The sequence below is a fragment of the Heterocephalus glaber genome, unplaced genomic scaffold (genome assembly GCF_053883595.1).
Source record: "Heterocephalus glaber isolate CG9 unplaced genomic scaffold, H.glaber_assembly_v1.0 deba00001481, whole genome shotgun sequence".
Lineage (NCBI taxonomy): Eukaryota > Metazoa > Chordata > Mammalia > Rodentia > Bathyergidae > Heterocephalus > Heterocephalus glaber.
In genome coordinates this window covers 51,716,555-51,743,463 of record NW_028258317.1, presented here as the reverse complement: position 1 = coordinate 51,743,463, position 26,909 = coordinate 51,716,555, and the positions used below count along the sequence as shown (strand labels likewise).

The following is a 26,909-nucleotide window of genomic DNA, read 5'->3' as shown; positions in this document are numbered from 1 at the left end:
CAAATTTATTTCAAAAAAGATTTTTGTAATATGCTTTCTATATCCTTTTAAATTCTGTAAAATCTGTGGTAATGTCCTCTAAATTTTGATATTGTAATTTTAAAAATGTATAATTGAGGGCCGGGGATTTAGCTCAGTGGTTTTGCCGGTTGCTGCGCAAGCGCAAGGACCAAAGTTTGATCCCCGGTACCAAAAAAAAAAAAAAAAGTATAATTGATATTGTGTAATAGGAAGAAAAGGTCTAAAGGAGTAGGGGAAAGGAAAGAAGGGAAAAGAAAAAATATGAAACAAGAAAAAAAATGGAAACAAAGTCTTTGCAAATAGGGAAGGGCAGAGGGGATGAAGGGAGAGCAGGGAAAGGGGAAAAAAATAAGAACCAAGATGCATCATGTAAAGGTACAAGATCTCAATGATGAATGGCATCATATTGTATACCTAAAATGTACCAATAAACTTATTGGGAAAAATAAAAAAAGAAAATTGGTTCACAATTATTTCTAATATTCCAATCCAAGACCTGTCAAATTGTCAAGGAGGGATCCTGGATGGCTGGTGTTTTCTTTTTGTTTCTTATTCTTTTCTTTTTCCAATTCCAAATTGGGAATACTATAAACCAACTCTCTAAAAGTTATCAAATGATCAAAAGTAGTGAATATATTTAATTCTCTACTCAGTGCCACCAATTTCTGATATAGTACTTGCAATACAATAAAATAATACTTTGATTCGTTACCACTTGTGAGGAAATGAGAAAAAATAAAACTAGGGAAAAATCAGTTTAAATATTCAAAGTCAACACCATCTGAACCAAAAAATTAATCTTTTAAAATTTGTGGTGTGAGACATTTGTATTATGACAACTTTCAATTTTAATGTTTAAAAAAGGAAACAGAACTGGTTCTGTGGTCCAATTCTTTTTTTTTTTTTTGTGAGACAGGGTCTTGCTATATAGTTCAGGTTGACCTTGAAGTCACTATGTAGTCTAGGCTGGCCTTGAACTCACTGCAACCCTCCTGCCTCAGCCTCCCAAGTGCTGGGTTTACAGGCGTGTGCTACACATGTGGCTATGGTCCAATTCTTGAGAAAAATTTCATACAACATTCCAAAGAGCCCATCTAATTAAAAAAATTAAGGCTGTGTCTTATTAAACTATTAAATAGGAGAAAAAAGGCAAAAAAAAGAGAAAAAAAAAGAAAAAGAAAAAGAAACCATTAGTAGTTCTACAAGTCAAGGCTACAAAATCATAAATACTGTGTGGAGATCTCTGAATGAATAATGAGAAAACTAAAATTTCTCTAAGATTTGCACAAACTTCTCGTTAGTAGAAGCTTTGTTTCAAATCTACCCACAGGGTAGGCTTTCAGTTTGAGGGGTCGGTGATCCTGTGGGTGGTATTTTAGCTGCAGCAGTCTAAACAATTAAGAAGCAGAAAATCTGCTTCATTAAAATTTTTTCATTTTCTGTTTTGTTAAAAAAAACTGTACTGTTTTCTTTTTCCCAGAGTTTAGGCACTGGGTGGAGATCAGTACTGACAGGGTTCAGGACAGGCTGCCCCCAAATCTGGCCCCTTGGCATTTGAGAAAATAGAAGGTCAGAAAAGTAGGAAAGTCATTTCCTGACCTCCTCATGTCCTTCCCTGAAGCAGTCAGAAGAGGAAAGGAATATCCTTGTCTCCGAGATGTGTGGACACAGGGAAGAACCTGAACCAATAGGTCTTGCTAAGCATCCCCCATTTTCCACCATTAGATAAATCCTGTGTCCATTCCTACCTCTGTGCACCTGCCCATGGCTTTATTAACTTACATAAAATAAACAGGTGTTCATTTTTAGTTGGGTCTTCATTTCTGAAGGCTCTTGTACCACAAAAAACTTCTATTAAATAAATCTCTGTTTCCCTCTTGTTAAACTGTCTTTTGTTAGAGGGGCCTCAGCCTGGAACCCAGTGATAGGCGAAGAAAGGAGTGTCTTCCTCTCTTAGAGTGTCTCCGGTAGGTAGGATTCTTTCCATTCTCCTTTGCAGCTGGAGGGGTTCGTGTAATATATTTCTTTTTTTCTAGTTTGTGTGATATATTTCTGACCCCGAACTGGCCAGAGGAAGCTGCCAAGGGCAGCATGAGCAACTTCTCATACTCCATAATAGAACAGAGCCCTGTGGTGATGAATCTCCTCCTCTCTCTTGTCCTTTGTTCTTTTTATTTCCTTCCTGTAGGAAACCCTGGCGTGAGGATATGTCTGAAGCTACAGCAGCCATCTGTGACCACAGAGCAACAAATAAGAGAAGCAAAAGCCAAGAAGTGAAGGATGGCAGAGCAGAAAGATGAAAAGAACCTGGATCCTTGAGAGTATAAGCTGAACTTGCCCTGGACTGCAAACCTCTGGACTCTATGCCAAATATTGTTTAATTTAAGTGGCTTCTCAGTCTTTTTGAGTAACATGACATTCATAGGCACTATGAATTGGAATAATAATTGTAGCCCCATGGGCAACACAGCAGAGATCTGTAGTTCAGAGGTGAATTACTCTGGGTCTGTCCCAGACCCTGCACTGCCCTGAAGACTGTCCATCTCTTTGGGGGTCACCAGCTGGCCTCAGCATACAGGCTGGAATGTTCTAGTTTGAGTCATGGTTACCTCTTACTTGGCTGAAAGCACTTCTAGCTCATACTCGGATACAAAGTGACAAGATCCAATAAGTATCTCACATTTTCTGTAGCAACACTCAGGTATGCAACAAACACCAGTTTAAGCCTAAATCACACCATATAATTCCACTGATGGGACTGTTTGCTATTTAACTCCTGTTCTGTTTTTCCAGTTATGGGGCCACTTCCTATGATCACATTTCAAGATGTTAAAAAAAAAAGGAACAGAGTACATTCATTGTGGTTAAATAATTACAGATTTTAGAGGGGAGAAGCTGCATTATATGTAGAAGTTCATTTTATGTGTCCAATTATTATTATTATTTTTTTGGTTTTTTTTTTTTGGTACCGGGAATCGAACCTGGGTCCTTGCGCTTGTGCAGCAGGTGGCGAAACCACTGAGCTAAATCCCCAGCCCAATGTGTCCAATTATTATTATTATATGACTTTAGGTTTGGGTACACAGTGCCTTTGGCAATCATTGTTCTATGTTCTTGTCATTTATGTTTCTAACTAGGCCCCCTTTTTGACTTTTTTTTTTTGGTACCGGGAATTGAACTCGGAACCTTGTGCTTGTAAGGCAGACCCTGGAAACACTGAGCTAAATCCCCAGCCCTAAGGCCCCTTTTTAACCCTATCAGAGCCTACCTTACAGGGTTGATACGTGCATTAAATAAAATAATACCTCTTAAGTGCTTGTTGGACTCAAGGATATAGAACCAGCATCCAGTATGTGTACTTTAGGATGATCACAGACCAAAATGCAAACACCATGCATTAACTCAGGGTAGCCAAAACTCAACGTTTAAAAAATTATTTTCCATATTGATGCAGTAAAATACTTTACAAATATTGGAAAATTCTAGAAAAACTAGAAGCTTGCATCACCCCCCAGTGTCATGTGATCATTTCAGCCCCAGGCCAGCTCTCAGGTGACTGACTTTCCTGTTTTGGCAAAGAAGTGCTGTACTCAGATTACATCTGAGAGGGACATGCTATTCAACAAAAATATCCAGTTCCTTAGTTCTCCACAGCTCATACTGAGAAGGCTTTCTGTGGAGCCCCTTGTTTACGAAGAACTGTTTCCATGTCGTGGAGGTAGGGAAATGAATTTTAAATGTGTCTTAATCACAGGATGACACATGGAATGAATGACAATTAAGAGCAAATTGTGCTTTATCTCAGAGCGTCTGGCTGATGAGCCCAACACATCTGTTTGCACTTGAAAAGTCAGACGTATTAATTATTGTTACAGACATGGACAGAAGTAAGCGATCAATACACATCTTCCTGGGACTAAACTTTTTTATACATGACTCTTTCATTTTTCACTGGGGATCTCTTCTGGGTTCAGTCAAGCATAAGCACCTCAGATGTTGCATTTGGATACTGAAGGAACCTTTTTTGAGTACACACGCCAAGGACAATTCTGTCAGGGATACGTAGTTTTGCCCTTTGGTGCACTTCCTCCTGTGGCAGGCACCATCACCAGCTCCAGGTGAGTCATCTTCACTCTGTCCTCCTACGTCACTTTTACCTCACATTAGACTGAATACCACCTTCTTCCTATCCTATCTAAGTATACAAATACTACAGTTTCTTAAGAACAAAGATTTTTCATCCTAACATCTTTTATGGGTTCACTTAGATGGATCTGACAGGAGACCCTGGATTTGCCTCTGCAGATGGGGCAAGTCCAAGTAAAATTTTAGTCTTTGACCATAACTTCACTTCTTTCCCATATACAGGTCAGGCCTGGTACAACTCTGGTTACATGGCAAGTTGAGGAGGCATCGAAGTTAAAAAGCAACATAACTACTAGGCTTCCCCCAGTCCTCCCCTTAGGTGGGGTTTGCCTGTTGCAGTATGATGGTGTTCAGAAGACCTCTGTTGCTTCCTGATTTACTGTCTCATCATGAGATATTAGGTAAAATACAAAGAACTCTTTGCAAAATAGCCTCTTAAACTCATTCAGATCCAATTAGAAACATGCACATTTCCGATTAATCTGTTGTTGGTGATTTTATCTACTTGGAAAGGGACTACCCTGAACAAGGAGCCGGGAATTGAAAGTCTTAGCTCTGGTTCTGCTATTAAGTTGTGTTGCAGCCTTCAAAGCCTCATTTAGCACTTCTCTGGGATAAAGGAGCAGAGGCAGATAGAAACATGTCCCATCTAATTTTACTGACACATTCAAGACCTCTAAAACTACATAAAGGACAAAAAATACATAAAGACTAAAAAAAAATATTTAAATCTATGAAAGAGCAGAAGATGGGGAAACCTAACAGGAACAAAATTTGGAGCCTCAAAGGCCTGTAGAGAGGGAGTAACCAATTTAGCAATCTCAAGACAGCAAAATCCAAAGTCACCAGTGGGGACAGCAAAGAAATCTGTAGTCAGGCAAATAGTCTGCCTCATTTTTGCAGAAGATGGGAAGTTTGTTTTTGCTGATTGTCTTAGTTACTTTTCTCACTGCTGGGACAAAATACCTGATACCCAAAGTTAAGGGAGGAAAGGTGTTATTTAGCCCACAGTTTGTAGAGGTTTTAGTCCATAATCGGCTGGCTCCAAAGTACCATGGCATTGCAGAGGAAAATTGTTCATGGCAGGCAGAAGGTAGTAAAGTAACAAGGGAACCACAAGCCACCTTAGCAGCTCCTTTCTGCCCCTATACTCTGTCTAGGCTACCAGGATTAGGGCGGTGCCAAACCAATCAATGGACTGATTTTAGTAATCATACACCCTTAATCTCAGCATCACACACTTTAGATTCAGCTGCCCAACCTATGACTGCAGGAGGCTTTGAGGGGACATCTAAACACAAGCTGTAACACTGATGAAGATACAGAATATGATTTGTGTATCGTTAAGACACCAGAAGCAGTTGAGGGAAAAGAGAGGAAAAGAACATATGGGTTGTGTATCAGATGCTGAGACCTCAACTCTTTTTCCTGCCAGAAGTCCCAGGTGACTGACAGCCAGATCATTCCCCTCCAAGAAAGAAAGCAGAATCATCCTCTATAGGAAATCTGAGCAGCTCAACAGTAAAGACTGACAGACACTAACATTGGTTCTACCACCGGGGCCAGGCAGGTCACCTTTGAGTGAAACTTGGCCAACAAGCCAAAATCTAGAAAAAAGATCTCCAATTCTGAATGAAAATTGAGACCAAAAAGGAAGAGGAGACAAAAATCTGGGCAAAGCCAAAACCACCATCTTAATATCCTCTGAGAGAAATTAGAAGAAAATATAGTCATGAAATAAGGAAATCTGGATAAAAAAACTCAGGGAACAAAAAAGAATTCTTAGGAAATATGGCAATGGAAATTAAGAACCAGTAGAGGAATTAGGAGAATAAGTGGAGAATATCTCTCAAATAGAACAGAAATATAAATAGATGGAAATGAAGAGAGAAAAGTAAATCAAATTGGAAGACAAACTCATAAGAATCCATACAAAAAGAATTACAGAAAGGAGAAAATATAGAGGAAGAAATAAGTTATGAAAATTTTCCCATACTTAAAAACATGAGTTTGCAGATTGAGGAAGAGTCTACAAGTGCTTAGACAGCTGGGTGATAAAAAGCCTATGCAAAGGAATATCATTATAAAATATGAAACAGTGGGAAAGAACTGTAGAGATTACAAGTTTCTGGAAAGAAGATGTAGGCCGTATAAAGAAAACTGGAAATCAGGACAGTACTGGCTTTCTCAAGTAACTGGAAGTAAAAAAATAATGGAGCAAAGTCTTTTGGGGGAAACAAAAAAAGATTTACAACATAGAATTCTGTACCAGCTGCCCTATTTATCAGCTGAGTGTGAGGGTCACAACACAAACACAGACATACAAGTCCTCTAAGATTTTGCCTCCTGTAAGTCTTCATACTGGAGGACACTGGAGATACTGGAAAATGTGCTCCACCGAAATGAGGGAATAAGCCAAGAAAGAGATCAAACAGGGAACCAATATAGAAAGGAGGTGACTAGGATCCTTAGAAAGTTGCAGAAGGGAGACCTTGATGTAGCAGATGTGCGTCAGGCCCTAAAAACCGTAAGCAGTGGCTGTAAGAGGTCAGAGGCTCTGGGGAAAACTTCTGCAAGTGAATGAAATGAACAAAACCTACACAGCCATGTAATTGGTTTGAGAAGCAATCAAGGCAACTGGTGGAAAGCTTGGGTTTCCATTATGAAAAAATACACCCAAAGCTAAGCAAATGAGAGCACAAGATAATCATCTACCACAGAAGAATAAAAGCCATACAGGAAAGGAAAGCCAATCATAGCATGGTAGGCTATTTGAACCCTGGACTCGACCAACGGTGAGGAAAAATTTTCAGAAAAGAATGGTATCTGTATTGAATATTTACAAACATTTTCTCATCATTATTTCCTAAGCAACACAGTATAACAACTATTTACACAGCTGTTATATTCTATTAGTTATAAGTAGTGCAGAGATGATCTGAAGTATACAGGACGGTGTGTAGGTTACAGGCATATAGTACATTATTTTATATAAGGGACTTGACCTTTCATTAATGGCATCTACTGGGGGTCCCAGAATTCCAAATTCCTCATGGATACTGAGGGATAATTATACAGCAGAGTATTTACACAGCCACAGTAAAATAGTCAGTACTAATCAAAGCACAATCATGATGTAACTGCACTGGGAGACAGGAAGTGAGGGTGGGCAATGGAGGCAGGAAGAGGGCATGTATGTGGCTGGTATGGGGTGAGGAGAAGACATAAATCTTCATCTTCTAGAGGGAGAAGTTATTAGCTGCTACTCAAGCCTGAAATATGAAGAAATAACAATGTACACATGTCATTTGCAGATATGGAATTAATTGTAAAGAAATTAGCCAAAAGGGTGGAGATGGCTACATCTGAAGACAGTAAAGTGTAGGCGAGGTGGGCAAGGGTCTGCTCTTTTTCCAAACAAATTTTATACAATTCATTGTTAAACTCTGTGCATATAATTTTGATACAAAAAGAAAGGGCTGCGTGACATGATATAAAAAGGTCTATTCTATTCCCACAGCTCTGTGATTCTTTTAGAGAGAGTTTTGCTACTGGAATTAGAAAAGTATCAGGGGGTGGGCAAGTAAAGGCAAAGAGGTAGACACTTGACAAAGGCAAGCTTTGACTTGACCTTGGAAGGCTGCCTTCTCTCAGCATAACTCAGTGACGACAAAGAAAACAGCCAGTAATAGCAGTTGGAATTAGTAGGGCACCAACCCAGATGTGTTCACATATAAATAAAAGACAAAATACCTTTTCCCAGATAAGTGCTTAAAGGCTCAGAGGCACTGTTCCAGGGGGATGAGAAACAAAAGCAAAACCAGAAAAATACTATTGTCTTTTGTACCCCAGTAGACATCAGGATAACATTTTCATTTTAGCCAAATCCTTTAGTGAATAATAAACAAGTCTGGTTGTTTTTAAGTTCTTCTATGACTTCCCAAGAACTAACTTTTAATAAAGCTGGTGAGAAAAATAATGAGCTTCTTTTTATCATTAGACAATTCATCTTTATTACTCTATCCTGTAAAGCAGGCTATTAAATAATTACATTTGGGATTAAGATGGTTCTGAATTGAGAGTTTATTGTTGTCTCTTAATTCCCTCAGTATGCTGACCTAATTCTCCTGACAACCATAACTGTCATGAACTAAAAGCAAGATAGAAGCTCTTGGTCTGCCTGTGGGAAGCTGGGTGGGGCAGTTCTCTGAAGCTAATGAGTCTCCAGCAGCAGGTTTACATGAGCAACTTCCACTGTGAAATCCTTTCCCCCAAAGATCAACAAGTCAGCTAAATGACTGAGATAATTCCACAGATAACAAAGTTTCAATAGAGGACGCTGGGACCAACTTTCTTCTTGTCTTGGAAGAAATTATGTTTGTCACTCTTCCTGTATGTGTGATGCATATCAGAGAAACAAAATTAAACTCAGGATTCTGGCAGAGCCCTTTATGAGGGCCCCTGGATGGAAGGGAAGTGGCTGAGCTGCTAACAGGAGCCAGGAAGAGGGTTTCTCACCCTGGATCTCAGGCCTAGTCAGTCACCACTACTTTGTGTGTTACACAAGAACTACGCTGGAGGCAAAGGCTCTGGAGGCAAAGGCTCTGAAGGCCAAGTGGGAATGCAATAGATGGGCCAAAAGGGAATGTTCAACAGAGGCTGAGGCAGTTCGGGCAACTGGACTGACATGGCAGCCCTGTGGGATGGGTACTGCTCTCTGTCCGGAGTTGTCCAGGTTAGGAGGCTAATGTGCGTGAACCCAGGTTCACCAAAGGGCACAACCAGCTTCTGTCTTGTGCAGAAACCACATGGACAGAGCCAAGTGGTCAGGGGGACTTCTCTGGATCCGGAGGACTAAACTGACCCTCCAGAGCAGGAGAGCCAGTGGCAGCCAAGGGATCTTAGACAGAATGGCTGCTTGTCTACAGAATCAAGAGCATCTGCAGATGCAGGGAGTTAAGAACGGCTGCTGAGCTGAACTGTACTTTGGCTTTAGGTCAGTGGGGCTGAGCTGGGATGCAGGTTTGTGGCAGCTGGGGCATTTTCTGGGGGTACTGCCAACCTGAAATACTCAGGGTGGTGGTGGCACGTGCTGCAGTGGGTTGTTCGTTATCACTGAAAGCTCTAAAAGGTTCACTATCACTGGCTTATGGCAAGTGCTTTGCTTTGTGTCTGTGCAGACAGATCTGAAGTACGAGAAAGGAGCTGAGGTCATAGTCGTGATATAGTCTGAACATACTCACTTGGCTGTGGCTTGTGTTTTAGGCAAATTATGTTACATAGAGCCCAGCTATCTCTCAGCTGAACCAAAAGGCAAAGACATTTTTTTTTTATTCCTCATATAGGAAGAGGGGTTAATCTCTAAATCTTTTGTCATGTACTCTAGGTATACAAATCCCTTGAGAAGTCTGTTAAACTGCTGGTTTCAGGGCCTCATTTCTAGACACAGGTTCCTAGATGTCGGATCTAATCAGACTGAGAAACATTTCTCCAGAGGGTTAGTGAAAAATGGCAGAGAATTGGGAGGGTCTTCAGATCCATCCACTGCCTGCAAACCACTTTTCTAAGCTGGAACACAGTGACTGAAATCGGGGAAAAAGATGCATTCTTTTGGTACCAGATCTAAGAGGTGGAGAATGGATAAAAGGAGTTTTGTTTGTTTGTTTGTTTTTTTACCTTAGGCTATCCAATTACTGGCCAATAGTTTCCTAACTTTCTTTCTTTTTTTTTTTTTTTGGTACTGGGGATTGAACTCGGGTCCTTGCACTTGTGCAGCAGGTGGTGAAACCACTGAGCTAAATCCCCGGCCCTAACTTTATTTCTTTTTGCCATATTACTTATCCACAAATTAGATCCAACAAAAACCGCATTAACACATGAAAACACCTAGAAATATTACCATGTACCAATTCCTTAAGAAATGAGCAATATTTGAATTGCCACGGAATCTTACATTATTCTTCATAAAATGCCAGATATCTGAAAATTTTACTTACATTTCCTGCAGAGATATATGAGGGATCAACGGAAAAGCTAATTGCTTCAGAAGCAGTTCTGTGGTTTGTAAAAAGAAAAAGAATGCAGGCACCTGGTAAAGTTCCAGTGCAGACTAACATGATATAAACCATATATGTCCCCCTACCCCAGGATAACGGGACAGAGGGAGGGAAGCTTCTTGCACAAATTAGCAAACGAGCTCATTGTGCAGCTTTAGCAGGTTCCAGTGTGCTCTCTATGTGCCCCACTCACAACTAGAGAGCGATGTGAGGCTTCCCTTAGCATCCCCCACGAACCCCAGCATGCTATAACAGCCCTAATTCTGAACATGAGACACTCTTCTCTGGAGAGGCCAGAAACTAAGCAGGGTTTTGCTTCAGGGTCCTAGGGAATGTTACTCTTCTCTAAACGAGCCATCATTTGCGTGAAGACCTAGTTTTCTGACACTCGGGACAAGTTAACTAAATTCCTCTCTTTCCATTCTTTCATTAAAGGGATGGAAGCGGTATCTACCACCTCCCCATGTGTGTTTGCTCCAGGCTGAATTAGACTGAGCTGGTGAGAGAGGGTGAGCAGCGGGTTCAGAAACCAGGTGTCAGCAATGAACTAAAACTGTTTGCTCAGGCATGAGTGATGACTTTCTCCTTCCACACTGCATCTGCTGCCTGTCAGAAGCAGACCCTCCTGGGTTCTCCAGGCTCACAGACCTTTCTGAGGAATTCTGACCTAAGGAACGTTAAAAAAATCTGTTTCCTGTGGCTGATTTAGTCAAGACATTTCTGTGCATATTCACAGCCAGCAACTAGTGTAGTACCAAGGAGAGCGTTACTGTCCGTCAGGCTTGTTGGTAAATTCTGCAGTCTCTAATTTCACAGATCATTTAAAAAATTACAGCTACTTTACACACTATTACACTGGCATGTTAATAAATTGGTTCCACAATTCCCTTTATAAGACTAAGTCGATTCCTGTCCTTGCATGCATTCTTCCTTTATGATACTTTCATCTCTGTAATCTTTTTAAACATCTTGGATCTAGCTGGTGTTTGCTCTGTGCATGTGGTTGTTGTTTGTATCCTGTGTTCACCTACTCTGCAGTGCTAGGGTGGAGAGTTGGCCACCAGCATTCTACAGACTCTTTTGTCCGGTTCCACCATCCAGACAGTGCAGGTGATTGGGTGAAAGGTGGGATGTGCACAGATCTCTGGCCTTTTTCTCTCTCATTTTTTTTTTTTTCCTTCTTCGTTGGTGTATCTAGAGGCAGCTGTGTTTCTGCCACTATTCCAGCTCTTTATGGGGTATCCTCTTCCACTGTCCCTGCTCATAAGGAGGCAACAGGTCCCAAGTGGGAGGCCCCTGCCTCTGAACTCTCATTTCTGGCGATGTAGCAGGGTTCATGTGGGAGCTGCTTCCTGTGGATATTTACTTGGGTTTCTCAACTTTCTCTCTATTTTAGGATCTCTGAACTCCATAACCAAAGACATTTGAAAATCCAAGTGTGTATTCTGTTTCCTTGACTGGACTCTGACTAACAAAGTGCCATCTGATGGATCTTTGCCAGAAAGAATCATATCTTGTGCCTTCTAATGGCACTTATGAGGAAGCTAAGCTACAGGCCTTTGTGCCTTGATATACTCGGTTATTTTAACAAATGCTTTGATGGAGCTTACTATATGCTAGGAGGTTTTATAAATGCATTCCAATTATCATTTCATTTAAACTCTAGAGCAACTCTTTTGGGGAAGGAGTATAATAACTCAAATTCTACAACCAGGGAAACCATGGCACATAAAGGTAAAGAACTTTGAATAAAGTTCAAAGGGCAACAACTGTAAGGGGCTGGACAGCCTGGATGGGGAGAAGGGGTTCCAGCACAGCAGGTGCCTATCATGTCCCCAGCAGATGCTGGAGATGTGTTTGTCCCTCCCTCAGGTTTAGGGTTAGAGAACTAGAATCATTATAAAGTCCCTGCAGCCACCTTCCATTCAGAAAAGGTTCCTGTGAACGCTGCTAGGTCAACAGAAGATACAGGATTTTGTACATCAAGCAGAAACCTTTATAACTAAAGTCTCTTCTCAATGATTATGTAGTGATTTGAAGTCCACCTGGAAAGCTGAGACAACTATTCTACGTTGCTTGTGAATTTAAACTAATATATTTTCAAAGTGTTGGAACATTTTATCTCAAACATCTTTAAAAATGAAAATTCTCACTCAAAATTACAGGGAGAAATAAAAGGCAAAGCAGATGAGGATGAACAGAACTTATGCAGATGTGGCTAAATTTCTATTAAAAGCATTATTTAAATCTCATCTTGCCTGAGATATGACAATCTGAATGAGGACCATGTTGAACAACAGGTCCATGCTTTGTCCTTTACATCAGTACTATGGGCAGATGTCATGGGTCTAGTTTTTAGTCATGTGACCTTTACAGTTTCCTAAGGTTGCTAGGCATCAATTTCTTCATCTGTAAACTGGAGATAATACATAAGATTACCTTACAGAGTTGCTATGAGAATTAAGTGACTTGATCCATGTAAAGGGCTTAACTCAGAGCAAGGTCTAATAATTTCCTATTTTTTATTTTTTGTTTTTCAAGACAGGGTCTAGCTTTCTAGTTCAGGCTGGGCTTGAACTTAGTATGTAGCCCAGGCTGGCCTCAAACTCATGGTGATCCTTCTGTCTCAGGCTTCCAAGTGCTGAGATTACAGGCATATGCCACTGCACCCGGCTAATTGCCTATTACTGTAATTGTTATTATTAATATTAGACTACTATTGATGACTTGAAATGACTAGTACTGTAACAGAGCAATTGGTATTTTAAGAAAAGTAGCCAATGACTTCTAGGATGAACACCATAGGTAGATATTACCATAAGCCCACCTCCCTGCCTACTAGAAACGTGTCAGTCATTACACAGTGAAAGAAGGTAGCTCAAACACAGGGTCAAAATTCATGCCAACCAACCAGTGCTCCATGCACAGACCAAAAGGACCTGGAGGCCGTGCTGCATGGGTAGTGTGGTGAAAAGAACAGGTTCAGGGGGCCCGGAATTTAGCTCAGTGGAGACACACCTGCCTCACAAGCATAAAGACCTGAGTTTGATCCCTGGTACTGGAAAACAAAAACAGAAACAACAGGTTCGGACTATAGAGACCTGTTCTACCTGGAGTATTATTAGCACATTTAGCACACCTGGATATGTCACTTAGAGTCCCTGTGTTTCCATTTCCTGAATTTTTAGGCAAGTCTAATGAAAAGTCTCGATCCTACCTGTATGTCTTTAAATCTCCGTGGTAAGAAATTTAAGGGAGGTGGCTTATAGCTAGAGACAACTGTCCTCCTTCTCCTGGGTTTATAATATTCTAGCAGTGATGGCGAAGCTTTTAGAGCTTTCAATGATACAAACAGCCTACTTTGGCATGTGTGCCATAGGTTCGCCACCACTGCTCTGTGGGAAGGTCGGAGGGGGCAGAAATAGTGTCAGATCTATTGGATCAACCTCTGAGATCTGAAAGATGCACTCATCGTTTGGAGGGGGGCACTTTGCCAGTTGCCCCACTATGTGCAGATGGCCACTGGCTTTCCTCAGTTGTAGCTGCCCTTTTTACAAAACTCCACGTGTCTCCAGGGTGAGCCAACAGTTAGAAACAGCCACTAGCAAACACAGGCGGGCTACAGTGTGGACGCAGGTGATGGCATTTCTGATAGTGAAGGCATGGATGAGTGGGGACAAAATCAGGCTTTGCATCCTGATGCATAACCAAGAGCTTCAGCTTTGCTACCAACTGTGTAGGAAATCATAAAAAGAATGAATATTCATATGTGTGACTTATTTCTACAACATTAAGTTGAATTGCTCCTAGTTTTGAGGTGAAACATATTTGCCACTGTATTTCTTAGTGCTGAACATTATTAATAGACTTTTTACAAGAAAGAAAAATTCAAGTATCAAAAATTCAAAACTTGAATCCAGTATTTATCTGTGAAGCATGTGCTGATGAGAGTTTCAATTTATTCCAATGATCTGTCTGCTCTAATAACAGCCTGTACAGTGGAACTTTAAAATATGTACTCCTAATCAGCAGGTTAAATGTATTTTTTTAGGTTAAACATTTGTTTCTTTGCTTATTTTTCAATTTTTGAAGTACACTTAAAAATGGGTTATAAGAGACATTGGAAATTTTGAAGTTATAAAAAATAATTCTTAAAAAAAGAAAGAAAACTCTGAGACATTAGCTTCCATAGTGGTATATAATTTAGGTAGGAGATATCTAGGCACTAATCAATACCTTGCAAAGTCAAAAGAGTTTAAAAGGACTGACAGAATGACAACTGGTAGGGGAAGCATTCATAGCTTATTTTAGCATAGATATGTATAACAATGTCAAAATGGGAAACAGAACACTTTGAACAGAAAACTGATTCAAGAAGAGAAAAGCCTCCTATGTGAACTATACCACCATATACAATTGCAGGGGATCATAATATTGATTATGCCCAAAGAGGCTGTCAAGAGTTAACCCCACAAATCAACAGCTTTCTTCTACACGAACAACAGACTCACTGAGACAATTCTTTTCACAATAACATCCAAAAAACTGAAATACCTAGGAATCAACCCAATGAAAGAAATCAAAGGCCTCTTCTCTGAAAACTACAGCACTCTGAAAAGAAAGATTGAAGATAATATCAGAAAATGGAAAGACATCCCCTGCTCCTGGGTAGAAAGGATCAACATAGTGAAAATGGTCACACTTCCAAAACTGCTATATAGATTCAATGCAATCCCAATTGAAATCCCAGCAGCCTACTTCATGGACATTGAGAAAACAATCCAAAAATTCATTTGGAACAAGAAGAGACCCAGAATAGCAAAAGCAATTCTAGATAACAGAGACATGGCAGGGGGTATCACAATCCCCAATCTGCAACTCTACTACAAAGCTACTCTGATAAAAACAGCATGGTACTGGCAAAGAAACAGACCTCAGGACCAGAGGAACAGATTAGAACATGCTGAAACAACTCCAGATACACTTAGTCATCTCATCTTCGATAAAGGAGCCAAACACCCTCACTGGAGGAAAGATAGACTCTTTAATAAATGGTGCTGGAGAAATTACGTTTCAACTTGTCAAAGATTAAAACTAGACCTATATCTCTCACCATGCACTAAACTAAAATTGAAATGGATTAAGGATCTAAATATTAAAATAGAAACGCTGAATCAGCTGGAACAGAGGTTAGGTAGAACTCTTGAAGACAATGGTGTAGGGAAAGATTTTATGAACAAAACCTCAGTTGCTCGTGAACTAGCACAATCAACAAATGGGATCTCTTCTTATTAAAAAGCTTCTGCACAGCACGAGAAACCACCAGTAGTATGAAGAGACAACCCACAATGTGGGAAAAAAATCTTTACCTGCTGTTCCTCAGACAAAGGTCTATTATCTAGAATCTATAAAGAACTTAAAAATTCAGACCTCCAAATTTAAAGACCCAATCCAAAAATGGGTGTCTGAAATGAACAGAAATTTCTCAGACAAAGAAGTAGAAATAGCAAATAAACATATGAAAAAATGTTCAACATTACTGGTCATTCGAGAGATGCCAATGAAAACAATGCTGAGATTCCACCTCCAGAAAGAATGGCTGCCATCATGAAATCAAACAATAACAAATGCTGGCGGGGCTGTGGGGAAAGAGGAACACTGCTCCACTGGGGGTGGGAGTGTAGCCAAATATTTACTTCAGGAGCAAAGATTGTCAAACAAGCATATACTTCATAAAAAATACCAATCTGGCTCCTATTTTTGTATATTATTTAGTCTCTACTGTTTTTGTGTTACATTAGCTCCGTTTTCACATCAAAGCAGAATGCTGTCTTGTATGGAACTCCTCCCCTGGTGTTTTTGGTTTTTTGGTTTTATTTTTTTGGTTAGGGTACCCATGAACAGCTTTCTTGCCTAAATTGCTCATTTTTGTTTACCTACTGTCCTGTGAAGAAGGGTTAATTACTTTCTTAAACATTTCTGCAGGGCAAATTTAAAAATGCTGGACTTCAAGTTTTGGATGACCATGGTCTTTACTAGGAATAGATTTTGCCTGGTACATCCAGGTACTCTTTAGGGCCTAGTATTGATATCAATAAAAGAATGCACTTCAGAATAGCAGTACATTTTATGCTGATGCAGAAGTGATTTCAAGAAACAATGACTTATTAAAATTGCCTTTTATTTATATAATTTTGAAATTGATGAGATATTTTATTAATATTCCAGTCATAACTTTTAATTCAAGAATGTAATTTTACCAAAAGAAAAATTTAAAAATTTCTATTCAGGTTATTGGAATTAGTTATTAAAAGAAAAAAAGGAGAAGAATCCTGCTGTTTTTAGTGTTTCCTGATTTCATTTTTGTACAAATGAAGAGGAATTTCAATTATGAAAAATTTTAAAGGGAAGGGTGGAGGGGGTGAAGGGAGGGCTAGGAATGGGGAAAAAATAAGAACCAAGATGCATTATGTAAAGGTATAATTCCCAATGAGAAATGTAATTGTGTTGTATACCTACAATGTACCAATAAAAGAATTTAATAAAGAAAAAAAAAAGAAAAATTTTAAAAAGACATAAAAATATATGTACTTTTATTTCCTGTCTTGAAGATTTTGAGTTAAAATATTATTTTCAGATTATTTCAACGCTGTGTTTTGAAATGAGATTCCATTTTTTTCCCATTATAAACTATTTTCATAAAATTCTGATATTGGTTTTGGCCTAGTGCCTTGGGTTTTACAGATTTTTCTTTTAAATGCAAGATCTTCTCAACAAAATAGTGTTTGTCATCAGTTTGGCACTAAACATTTATAATTACTGTGTAATTATAAACAAAAATACAGAAAGCTTTGAATATAATTATGTAGCATAAAAGTTAAGGTTGTTCACTATGATGGAATCTTAGAATTAAACAAAGCTATTACTAGAGATGAAAAGAAAAGAAAAAAAAGAGTTAACCCCACAATTGGCTTGTTTATAGAAGTGAGTCTGGCCAAAGCCTATGTGCTGAGGTCAGAGTAACTCGCACCCAAATTCCATTCCCACAACTAAAACCTTCTTACTAGGAGGACAATGTTCTAATTACAACTATATATTTTGTCTATTCTGTTCCTAATTTGAGAATGCTTTGTCTTGTCTTTCAAGAGCCTTGCTTAATTTCCATAGAAATAGCATGACTGCACCTCCTTGCACATAGTACTGCCCTTGCACATAGCTCACCTTTACCCCAATTGATTACCAATAAAAATCAGTGGCTTGGACTGGCCAGAGCCTTTGTCAGTTGCACCAGCACTGGTTGTCCTGGCACCTCACTTTCTCTCCTAGTTTTGTCTTTTAGTTTGATTTCTCAGGCCTGCACTGTATACTGGGCAGGAGACTGCAACCTAACTGGAGGGGCCTCCAGTATATAACCTATTTTCTCCCCACCCCACCCTCAGCATTTTTCTCCCCAGGCTATTTGTGTGAGGTTTTAAAACTTAGTAGTAGGCCAATACTTCTAAAACCAATAAACAGATTTAACATAATCTCAACTAAAATACCAACATACTTCTTCACAGAAATGAAGAAAACAATCCTAAAATTCATATGGAACCAGAAGAGACTCAGAATAGTGAAAACAATTCTGGGTACAAAAGCAAAGCAGGAGGAATCATAATCCCAGACTTGAAGCCACGGTGATAAAAACAGCATGGTATTGGCACAAAACAGACACAAGGACCAATGAAACAGAACAGAGGATGCAGGAACAACTCTAACCACATTTAACTATTTGATCTTTGACAAAGAGGTAAAAAAATGCACACTGGAGGAAAGATAGCCTCCTTAATAAATGGTGCTTGGAAAACTGGCTATCCACGTGCAGAAAACTGAATCCAGACCCATGTCTCTTGCTGTGCACTAAACTAAAATCAAAATGGATCAAAGAACTAAATGTTAAAACAGAAACATTTAATCGGTTGGAAGATAAATTTTTTTTAAAAATTTTATTTTATTGGTACATTTTAGGTATACAATATAATGACATTCATCATTGGAAATTTGAACCTTTACATAATCTCTCTTGGTTGGAAGATAAAACTCTTGAAATTATAGGTGTAGGCAAGGACTTTCTGAAAGGAACTCCAGTTGCACAGGAAATAGCACCAAGAACCAACAAATGAGATAATACGGAAGCTTCTGCATAGCAACAGAAATAATCAACAAAGTGAGAAGATAGCCTACAGAATAGGGAAAAATATTTGCCATTTATTCCTCAGGAGATTAATATCTATAATATATAAAGTACTAAAAAAATTAGGTCCCCCAAATAAAAGACCCAATTAAAAAATGGGTAAGTGCTTGCTTTCTTTGAGTATCTACATTCTGCTCGAGTGTGTCCTATATCTACTTCTAATAAATCTTTCTCATGTCTCTTTTTTAAAAAATGGGCACGTGAAATGAACAGGCACTTCCCAGATGCACAAACAGCCAATAAACACATGAAGAAATGTTCAACACCTCTGGCCATTAGAGCAATGCAAATTAAAACAACACCAAGATTCCATCTTACCCCATAAAGAATGGCCATCATCAAGAAATCAAATAATAGCAAATGCTGGTGAGGCTGCAGGGAAAAAGAAATCTTTCTACAAAGTAGATTTTTTTTTTGGTACTGGGGATCAAACTCAGGACCTTGCACTTTCGAGGCAGATGGTGGAACCACTGAGCTAAATCCCCGGCCCGAAACCTTTCCACATTGTTGGTGGAATGTAAACTAGTAGAACCACTGTGAAAATCAGTATTCCTCAAAAAACTAAAACTAGAAATTCTATTTGACTAATTTAGCTAAATCTTGGAAGCAGCCTATATATCTATCAATAGATGAATGGATAAAGAAAATGTCCATTTACACAATGGAGTTCTACTTGGCCATAAAGATAAAATTGAGTCACTTGTAGGAAAATGGATGCACCTTGAGGCTTAATGTTAAGTGAAATAAATCAAACACATAAACTTCAATATTGCATGGCTTATCTTATATGAGAAACTCAAAATATAAAAAAAGAGCAAAATATAAAATGGAAGTGGGAGATCGTTCTCAAATGGGAAGGGAGTCAAGAGATAGAAAGGGGGGGGAAGAGAAGGGGAAGGGGATGAAACAGGAATTAAGATGTGTTATGTACGTGTACCAACTCCCCACAAGGAATGTGAACATCATGTACTGCAAACAGTACTAATGAAAAAATAAAACTTAGTAGGCCAGATAAGACTTAGATTGGGCCGGGGATTTAGCTCAGTGGTTTCGCCGCCCACTGCGCAAGCACAAGGACCCAAGTTCGATGCCCTTTACCAAAAAAAAGGACTTAGATAGTGGGTAATTGTTTCAAAAACCACTAAAACAAAACACAAATGGAAATGAAATGTGACAATTTCTTTAAGGTTTACTGATGAGCGTTTCCTGTTGAATAACTAGGACGTAGGGATACTAGGTCAGGGAACTAGGGATGTGGACTCCTAGGAACTTCTGTGCCATTATTTCTCTTCAGAGTTCTTCAATACCTTTGAGCCTCTTCCTTATGATTTTCCTAAGGCAGCCCTTAAGGTCTGAGATGTGCCTTTTGGCTTCTTGTTTACCAAGGCTAAAAGCAGAAACAACTATGGCAGCAGGCAGGGACAGAGCAGAAGAATGCGTGAGAGGGTGATGACCTGGATGGTCCAGGCTTCTCCTGTCCTGATGATAAATGCCAAGTGCCATCAACGACATTGGTCTTTCAAACACATACGGGTATTTAAGTAAAGCCACTTATTTTTTTAATGTTGCCTCATTTTAAGAACATTCTGGGCTCATGGAAATGGTTTTCTCTGCGTTGCATTTCATTGGCAGGCACCCACTTCATCATGGCCCAGGCCTAAGCACTGCTTGAGGTCCAGTTCCGGGGAGTGTTCAGGACTGACTTCGAAGGCCAGTCTGCAGCCCACTCCCCCAGCCATCCCATGCACTTGGATCTTGACTCCCTTCTGCTTCAGGTAGAGTAGCTTCTTGTTTTTGCAACTGAACCCTGAATGACAGCTAAATATTATTACATTGTAATTTGGAGATACAATGTCAAAAAAAAAGATATTCTGAAACAACTCACTTTAAAAAAGAAAGGGAAGCTGGAGATTTAGCTCAGTGGTTCCGCTGCCTGCCTCGCAAGTGGAAGGACCCAAGTTCAATCTCAGGTATCAAAAAAAAAAAAAAAGAAAGGGAAAATACTATAGATAGCTGATTAGAAATTTCCCCCATCTAAATCTATATGCTAGCTAGCATCAGCATAAAGAAAAGTACAAAGAATGACAGTGCAGCTCTGCAAGTATGCAGAGAGATGTGCATGCAGAGGTAGCCTGCAGGCTGGGCAGGAAGGACTGGCTGTCGAGAGAAGGCTAGATCCTGGGGACAGCTTTTGAATATCTGGGACTTTAATACCTCTGGACAAGTGGCTGAAAACTTAACAATAGCAACCCCTAGAATCACCAAAAGTCAAGCAAAAATACTTTTATTTTTGTCCTGAAAATTTCAGTAATAATTTAAGAACATATCTAATCATAGGTCCCCGATAATTACCATAGTAGCAAACAATAAGAAAGTACTATGGCATCCCATGAAAATGTTTCTTGACCTTGTTGAGAACTTCTGGGACTTTCCAGCTATCTTCTGAGTTGCCATTTATACTTAGACTTCTGTAGCCCCATGTGTTCAGCTGTACCACACAGATGGGAAAAACTGTGGCTTGATTAACTTACATAATAAATACGAACATTCAAGTTCAGATGAGCTACATAATGTACAATGGAACCTTATTTGTTGGCCCTGTGAACAGAACATTCTAAACTCAGACTTGGCTAAGATTTGTGGCTCATCTGGCCACTTGTTCCAACTCTTGGGACCTAAAGTGATGGCCTAACTTGCTATCCACCCGGCCTTGTATCTGGTCAAGAAGGGAGAACAGCAACAAGAAAGAAGTAACACAGCAAGTTCAACTACTAATGTCTAACTTGCCAAAAGACCAAGGTGCACTCTATAGACATGCAGGTGTTAAAAAGGATCTAGCACATTAATTGATCTTTCTGGAACTGAACTAAGCTACTCGCCTAAAGGTGGAAAATCACTTATAGTGTGAGAAATACTTTCCCTGCATACTTTTTTTTGGCCTGTGCTGGAGATCAAACCCAGGGCCTCACACATGCTAGGAAAACACTCTTACAATGAGCCCATAAATGGCCCTAGCCCATAAATTTGATCTTGATTTTCTTTTCAGTACTGGCAACTGAACCCAGGACTTTTGTAATGAGCTACATTCCCAGCCTTGAGTACTGTTTTTATTTTCTATTTTGAGATATGGTCTTGATAAGTTGCCCATGTTAGCTTCAAACTTGCAATCCTCTGGCCTTAGCCTCCGAGAGTGCTGGGATTACAGGTCTGAGCCACCACACCGAGCTTCATCTTGATGTTTGAGAGCTAGATTTCAAAAAAATTTCATTTAACATTTAACAAATAATAATTATAACTATATCTATTATTCTCCTTTCTAGAGTTGAAGTCAGTTATAAAACTGTACATATGAAATAGAAAACAGTGAGTCTCATAGATAAAATTGTGATATCTGCAAAGGTGATATTTTCTATCACCAGAATCAATATTCAAGAATATCTTATTTAAGAAGAAAAAATGTCAAATGGAAAAATTATGTTTTTATCTAAGAAATTTTAGTAACCTACTCCAGTGCTAAAATGCACATTAAGTATTTGAGTGTCACTTTACAGGTGAGAAGTCCTACAATTCAAGTTGTTGGCAAGTCTGTGTTGCTTTGTGGATGCTCTAGGGGAGATTCTATTTTTTTTGCCCTGTTCAGCTTCTAGATTCCACCTGCATTCCTTGGTGTGTGGTCCCTTCCTCCATCAACAATGCCAGCAGTATGGCATCTTCAAATCCCTCTTCTCTCTGACCTCTACTTCTGGTGTCACATCTTCTTGATTCTGATTCTCCTGCCTTCCTCTTATAAAGACTTTTATGATTTTGGGGGGCTTCTTTGGGCAATTTAGTATACTCTTCCTATCTCAGGATTCTTTTTGGGGGCTGCCAGGCTGGCTTTGAACTCCTGAGCTTCAATGATTCCCCTGTCTCAGTCCCCTGAGTAGCTGGGACTACAGATGCACACCTCTGGGGCTGGTTTTCAGATATTCTCTCTCTCTCTTTTTTTTTTTTTTGGTGCTGGTGATTGAACCCAGGGCCTCATGGATGCTAAGTACATACTCTACCCCGAGTTATACTGTTAGCCCCAGGATTCTTAATCATATCTGCAAAGTTTTTTTCAGCCATGTATGGTAATATATTCACAAGTTCCAGGAATTAGGAAATGGAGAATTATGGGAGCCATTATTCTGTTTACTACAGTCACTAAGGTCACACAAACAAAACAGAATCTGTAAACATCTTTGTAACCATCTGTGTAATATTTACCAAGACAGCTTGCTTAAAAAATTCACTAAGAAATTACTAAGAGGAAACAGCGCAAGATTCATCTTCTCCCATAGATCCAAATGTATATTTTCTACATCACAAATGATTACCTGTAAAGAAGGGCTTTCTTGTAAAAGCACTTCACCATAGCACAAATCAAGCATGTCTTTTCTCTCTTACTTTTGAGGCAGGGATTAGGCATATCCTGGTTGCCAGAGAGAGTCGGAGACACTGCTTTATTAGGCCTGCTGTTGACACAGTACCAGCCCAGCTGGGAAATTGTACTTGCTAAGGGTTACCTGTTTGAATACAGTGTTGTCCTGTCTTGTGGGCAATGTTCACTGACATATAAGGAAGAAGATGAAATAGTGGTTGCCAAGGAAGCAGCTTCAAACAGTGATGGAGTGCTAGGCACCAAGTCCGGCCTGTGTTGAGATCCCAGAGCTGGAGAATGAAAGCAACATACACTTATGCATCTCGTAATACATGCTGCTTTAGTAGCTACAGTAATTTCAATGAGTCAAAAGTATTCATTTTACATATCGAGCTGCAAATGAAATTATGAATTAACTGTGTTCATCTGAATTACAAAGAAATGTAAAAGAGCTGCTTGCAAACAGGTTAAACAGAAAGGAAATTACATTAATTTGCAAAATGGCTTATGGAAATGACATTAGGAATATTCTTTTATAAATCTAATAAAGTGATTTGCTATTTCAAAAAGATGACATTAAAAACTCCAACAAGATTAAGGAGATAATTTGACTGAGATTAAAAGGATGACTGGCAGATGTGTAAACAGAGTGAACCTGCTTTGTTCTCCCTATGAAATGCACATGCCTGTGAGTCTCTGTTTAGATCCAAAAAGACTTTTCAAGGGCTGCGAAACACTTCAACAGACCAAGAGTCTACTGTTTGATACCAGGAATTGAACTCAGGTCCTTGCGCTTGCACAGCAGGCAGTGAAACCACTGAGCTAAATCCCCAGCCCAAGAGTCTACTGTTTGAGCCCACACATACTCTTGAGCATGATCCAGGCTCTTCTTGACCTCATACCTTAACAGCAAGTGTGCATTATTAAAAGTGAAACATATCCTGTTTCTTTTTAAAACTCTAGGAGCCCATGAAACACTCAAACAAGAGGCCTCTCTATTTAAGAAAGAACAATGTTCTAGACTCACCATGGTCCATGCCCATTTTGCTGGAGTTTATATGGATTTTTAACCTTTCCCCCAAACTGAACCCAAACAGATGATTATAAATGCAATATAATCTTAAGGTGTTTCTGGCATTTCCTGATTGGCATAGAATATTCAAAACTACATATTTTTAGTGTGGAAATGGAAATTGGAAATTGGACCAAATACGCACTGTCATGGAGTGTGAGGTTTTGAGTTTTCTTTATTTCCTTCCCATCCCTCCCCTCAACCCCTTTTGGTGCTGGGAATTGAACCCAGTGCCTCTACATGCTAGGCAGGCACTCAAACAAGAACTACAGCTCAGCACCAGGATCTTGTATCCGAAGGTGTTTATGTGGTAGAGTAGAGAGAGGCATGGAGGGAAAATGGAGGAAGTACAGGAAGGACTGGACCTTACTCTATGAGTCCAGACAACACATTAAAAGTTATGGATGGGGCTGGGGATTTAGCTCAGTGGTACCATGCCTGCCTTGTAAGCGCAAGGTCTTGAGTTCAATCCCCAGTATGAGGAAAAAAAAAAAAAGAAAAAGTTATGAATGGTTCTTATTGGAGTTCTGCTTCCAATTCAGGTCAAAATAAAGAACAATCATAGTGAATATTGAATGATGATCACATAATACCATGAATAACCAAAGGTCAACATTCAAACACGAGAGGCTTCAATTTAACATGACATCTGGCCAATAAGCTTGAATAAAAATGTTGACTTCTCCTTAAATACAAAGACAAATATGAAACTCCTCAACAATATTGAAACCTGGGTCTGAAAAATAATCTGACATCAGATTCCAATGAACTGTCAGTAATCAGAAGGCAGATGGATCAGGACTACAGAAAAACTAATACTGAAGGTCTTGGGCATGCCCAGCTTTACTTTATAACCCAGACACGATGAGTGACCAACGTGGAAAAACACTACATGTTCACTGACTGAGTCTCAAGTCACACATTGTTCAAAAATTGGGTAGCTGAGTCCCCTACCCTTGAGGAATGGCTCTTTGAGGCAAAGAACTGTTTCTCCATCCTCCTGTGTTTTTGGAAAGCAATATGGTAGGTAGAATTCTAAGGTAATGCCCAGTGTCCCCCACCTTTGTCTGATCTTCCTTTGAGTATGGGTGGTTCCGATGAATACAATGAAATATCACTTCTCTGAGGATTCTGTGATCTGGCAAAAGGGATTCTGCAGATGTAAGCCAGGTTGCTTTGAACTGGTAACTCTGAATTAGTCAAAGGAGAGATAATCTGGGGGGCCTGACCTAATCACACGAGCCCTTTAAATCTGGGCCTAGAGATCAGAGACAGGTAGTAACGAGAGTGGAAATGTTGGCAGGATTGATGTGGAAGGAATTCTTTGTTTGCAGACAGCCCAGAGGTTGCACACCAAGGAATGTAGGTGACCCCTAGGGGCGGAGTATGGCTCTCAGTTGTCACAGAGCAAAGAAAAGGGGACCCCACCTAACAACAGGTAGGAATTGAATTCTGCCAACAACACAAATGACTCACAAACAAAGGAGATTCATTTACAGCAGTTCCAGATAAGAACTCAGTATAGCTGGTCCCTGATTTCTGCATTTGAGATCCTGAGCAGACAGTCTAGGTGAGCTGTAGACAATCTTCTGAGTTATAGCACTACCAGCTAATAAGTGGGTATTGCTTTAAGCTGCTAAATTTGTGGTAATTTGTTACAACACAGTAGAGAAGGAACACAATGCAGACATAGCAAGGATGCCAAAAAACAAATACATTAAAGCTAGAGGGAAATTTACCTATAACTTGATGCACTCTGAAAGGGAAAGTTCCTAAGCATGGAGCATGAGAAAGAGGCCAAACCCTGTACATGAGAGACTGTGCAGAGAAACTCATTTGATAATAGGATGTCAGTCTCAAAGAATATGTTCTTCAACCTTCTAAGACCTTTTCATGTATAATGTCTCATAACTTGAAGCAACACGCCCAACAAGTCATGTGAAAAAAGAATACAGTATGGGTACTTCCTCCCATGTTTCCAGGTACGAGGATGCTATGCAGTGTGTTTATTCATATTTCCTTTTCTCAACAACTGGCCCCACGGCTAGAACTTCAGAGGTCATGGTGAGCACACTATTTGGAAGCTTCACTAATGTAGTTTAGAAGTAACTTTGTACCCTGACTCATAAGTCCTCTCCATCCTCACTGCTGGGCCATACTGCTGCCCACCCCAGGACAGGGAAGAGGTCCGCTAGCCCCTTGCACCAAAATTAAAGAGAATGGGGATATAGGGTGAACTTGCAGAAGACACAGCTCCCGGAAGGTGTGACTCAGGGCCAGACAGAAACAACCATTCATTCAGCCAGTCCCTTGGTCTGTTCACAAAACCATTGCCATCGCTGGGTAATGTCCTGATGTGGAGGCTAAGAACAATCTCGGCAGCTTGCCCTCAGGAAGCTCAGTATTTCCCCAACTTCATAAAACAAAAGGCAAAAGTGGACAGAAAAAGCAAAGGGCTTAGAAGAGACTAAAAGTGGGAAGATGGGTACCACCACACCCAGTGCAGAGGAGGTGAGCCATGCAGGTACCAAGAGCATCCCCCCTCCCTGCCAGAAATGAAAAGACACATAAACAACTCTCAAAACCAGACTTCCAGAAGGGAAATGAGATGGAACACTCTGATACTCAACCACCTGGACTCCCTGAACTGGCAACTGAAGAGGATCTGGAAAAAAAGAAATCAGAAATAATTTCTCAGATAACAGCAGAGATTGTGCTCATAGTGCAAGACATGATTAATAAATCTAGAGAGGAGCTGAGGAACATGATGGAATCCCAACATAGGAAACAAATGGAATCCATAAAACAGATGCAAACAGATTTCCAGGAGATTAAAAACTCCATTGACAGTCTACACAGAAGAATGAGCCAATGTAAGTGTTACATCCAGTGAGAGAGAACCAACCAGAGACCGATATTAAATCCACACAGGAGTTTATTACTGGCCGGGACCCGAGCTGAGCATCCGACTTGAGCCTC

The 26,909-nt window shown here is 39.8% G+C and overlaps 1 protein-coding gene across 7 annotated transcripts in view; it reads right to left on the bottom strand.

Annotated features, from left to right (window-relative positions):
• The window catches only part of Pip5k1b (phosphatidylinositol-4-phosphate 5-kinase type 1 beta), a 331,992-nt gene that overhangs the window by 59,984 nt on the left and 245,099 nt on the right, over positions 1 to 26,909 (bottom strand). For 6 of the 7 annotated variants that reach the window (XM_004838187.4, XM_021252743.2, XM_021252744.2 and 3 more), the window contains one exon: positions 23,004 to 23,148. In XM_004838187.4, coding sequence (XP_004838244.2) covers positions 23,004 to 23,148 — 145 coding nt within the window. Of the gene's footprint in view, positions 1 to 20,472; positions 21,703 to 23,003; positions 23,149 to 26,909 lie in introns of those variants that run through there. The other variant, XM_087183491.1, reaches the window with a different exon arrangement.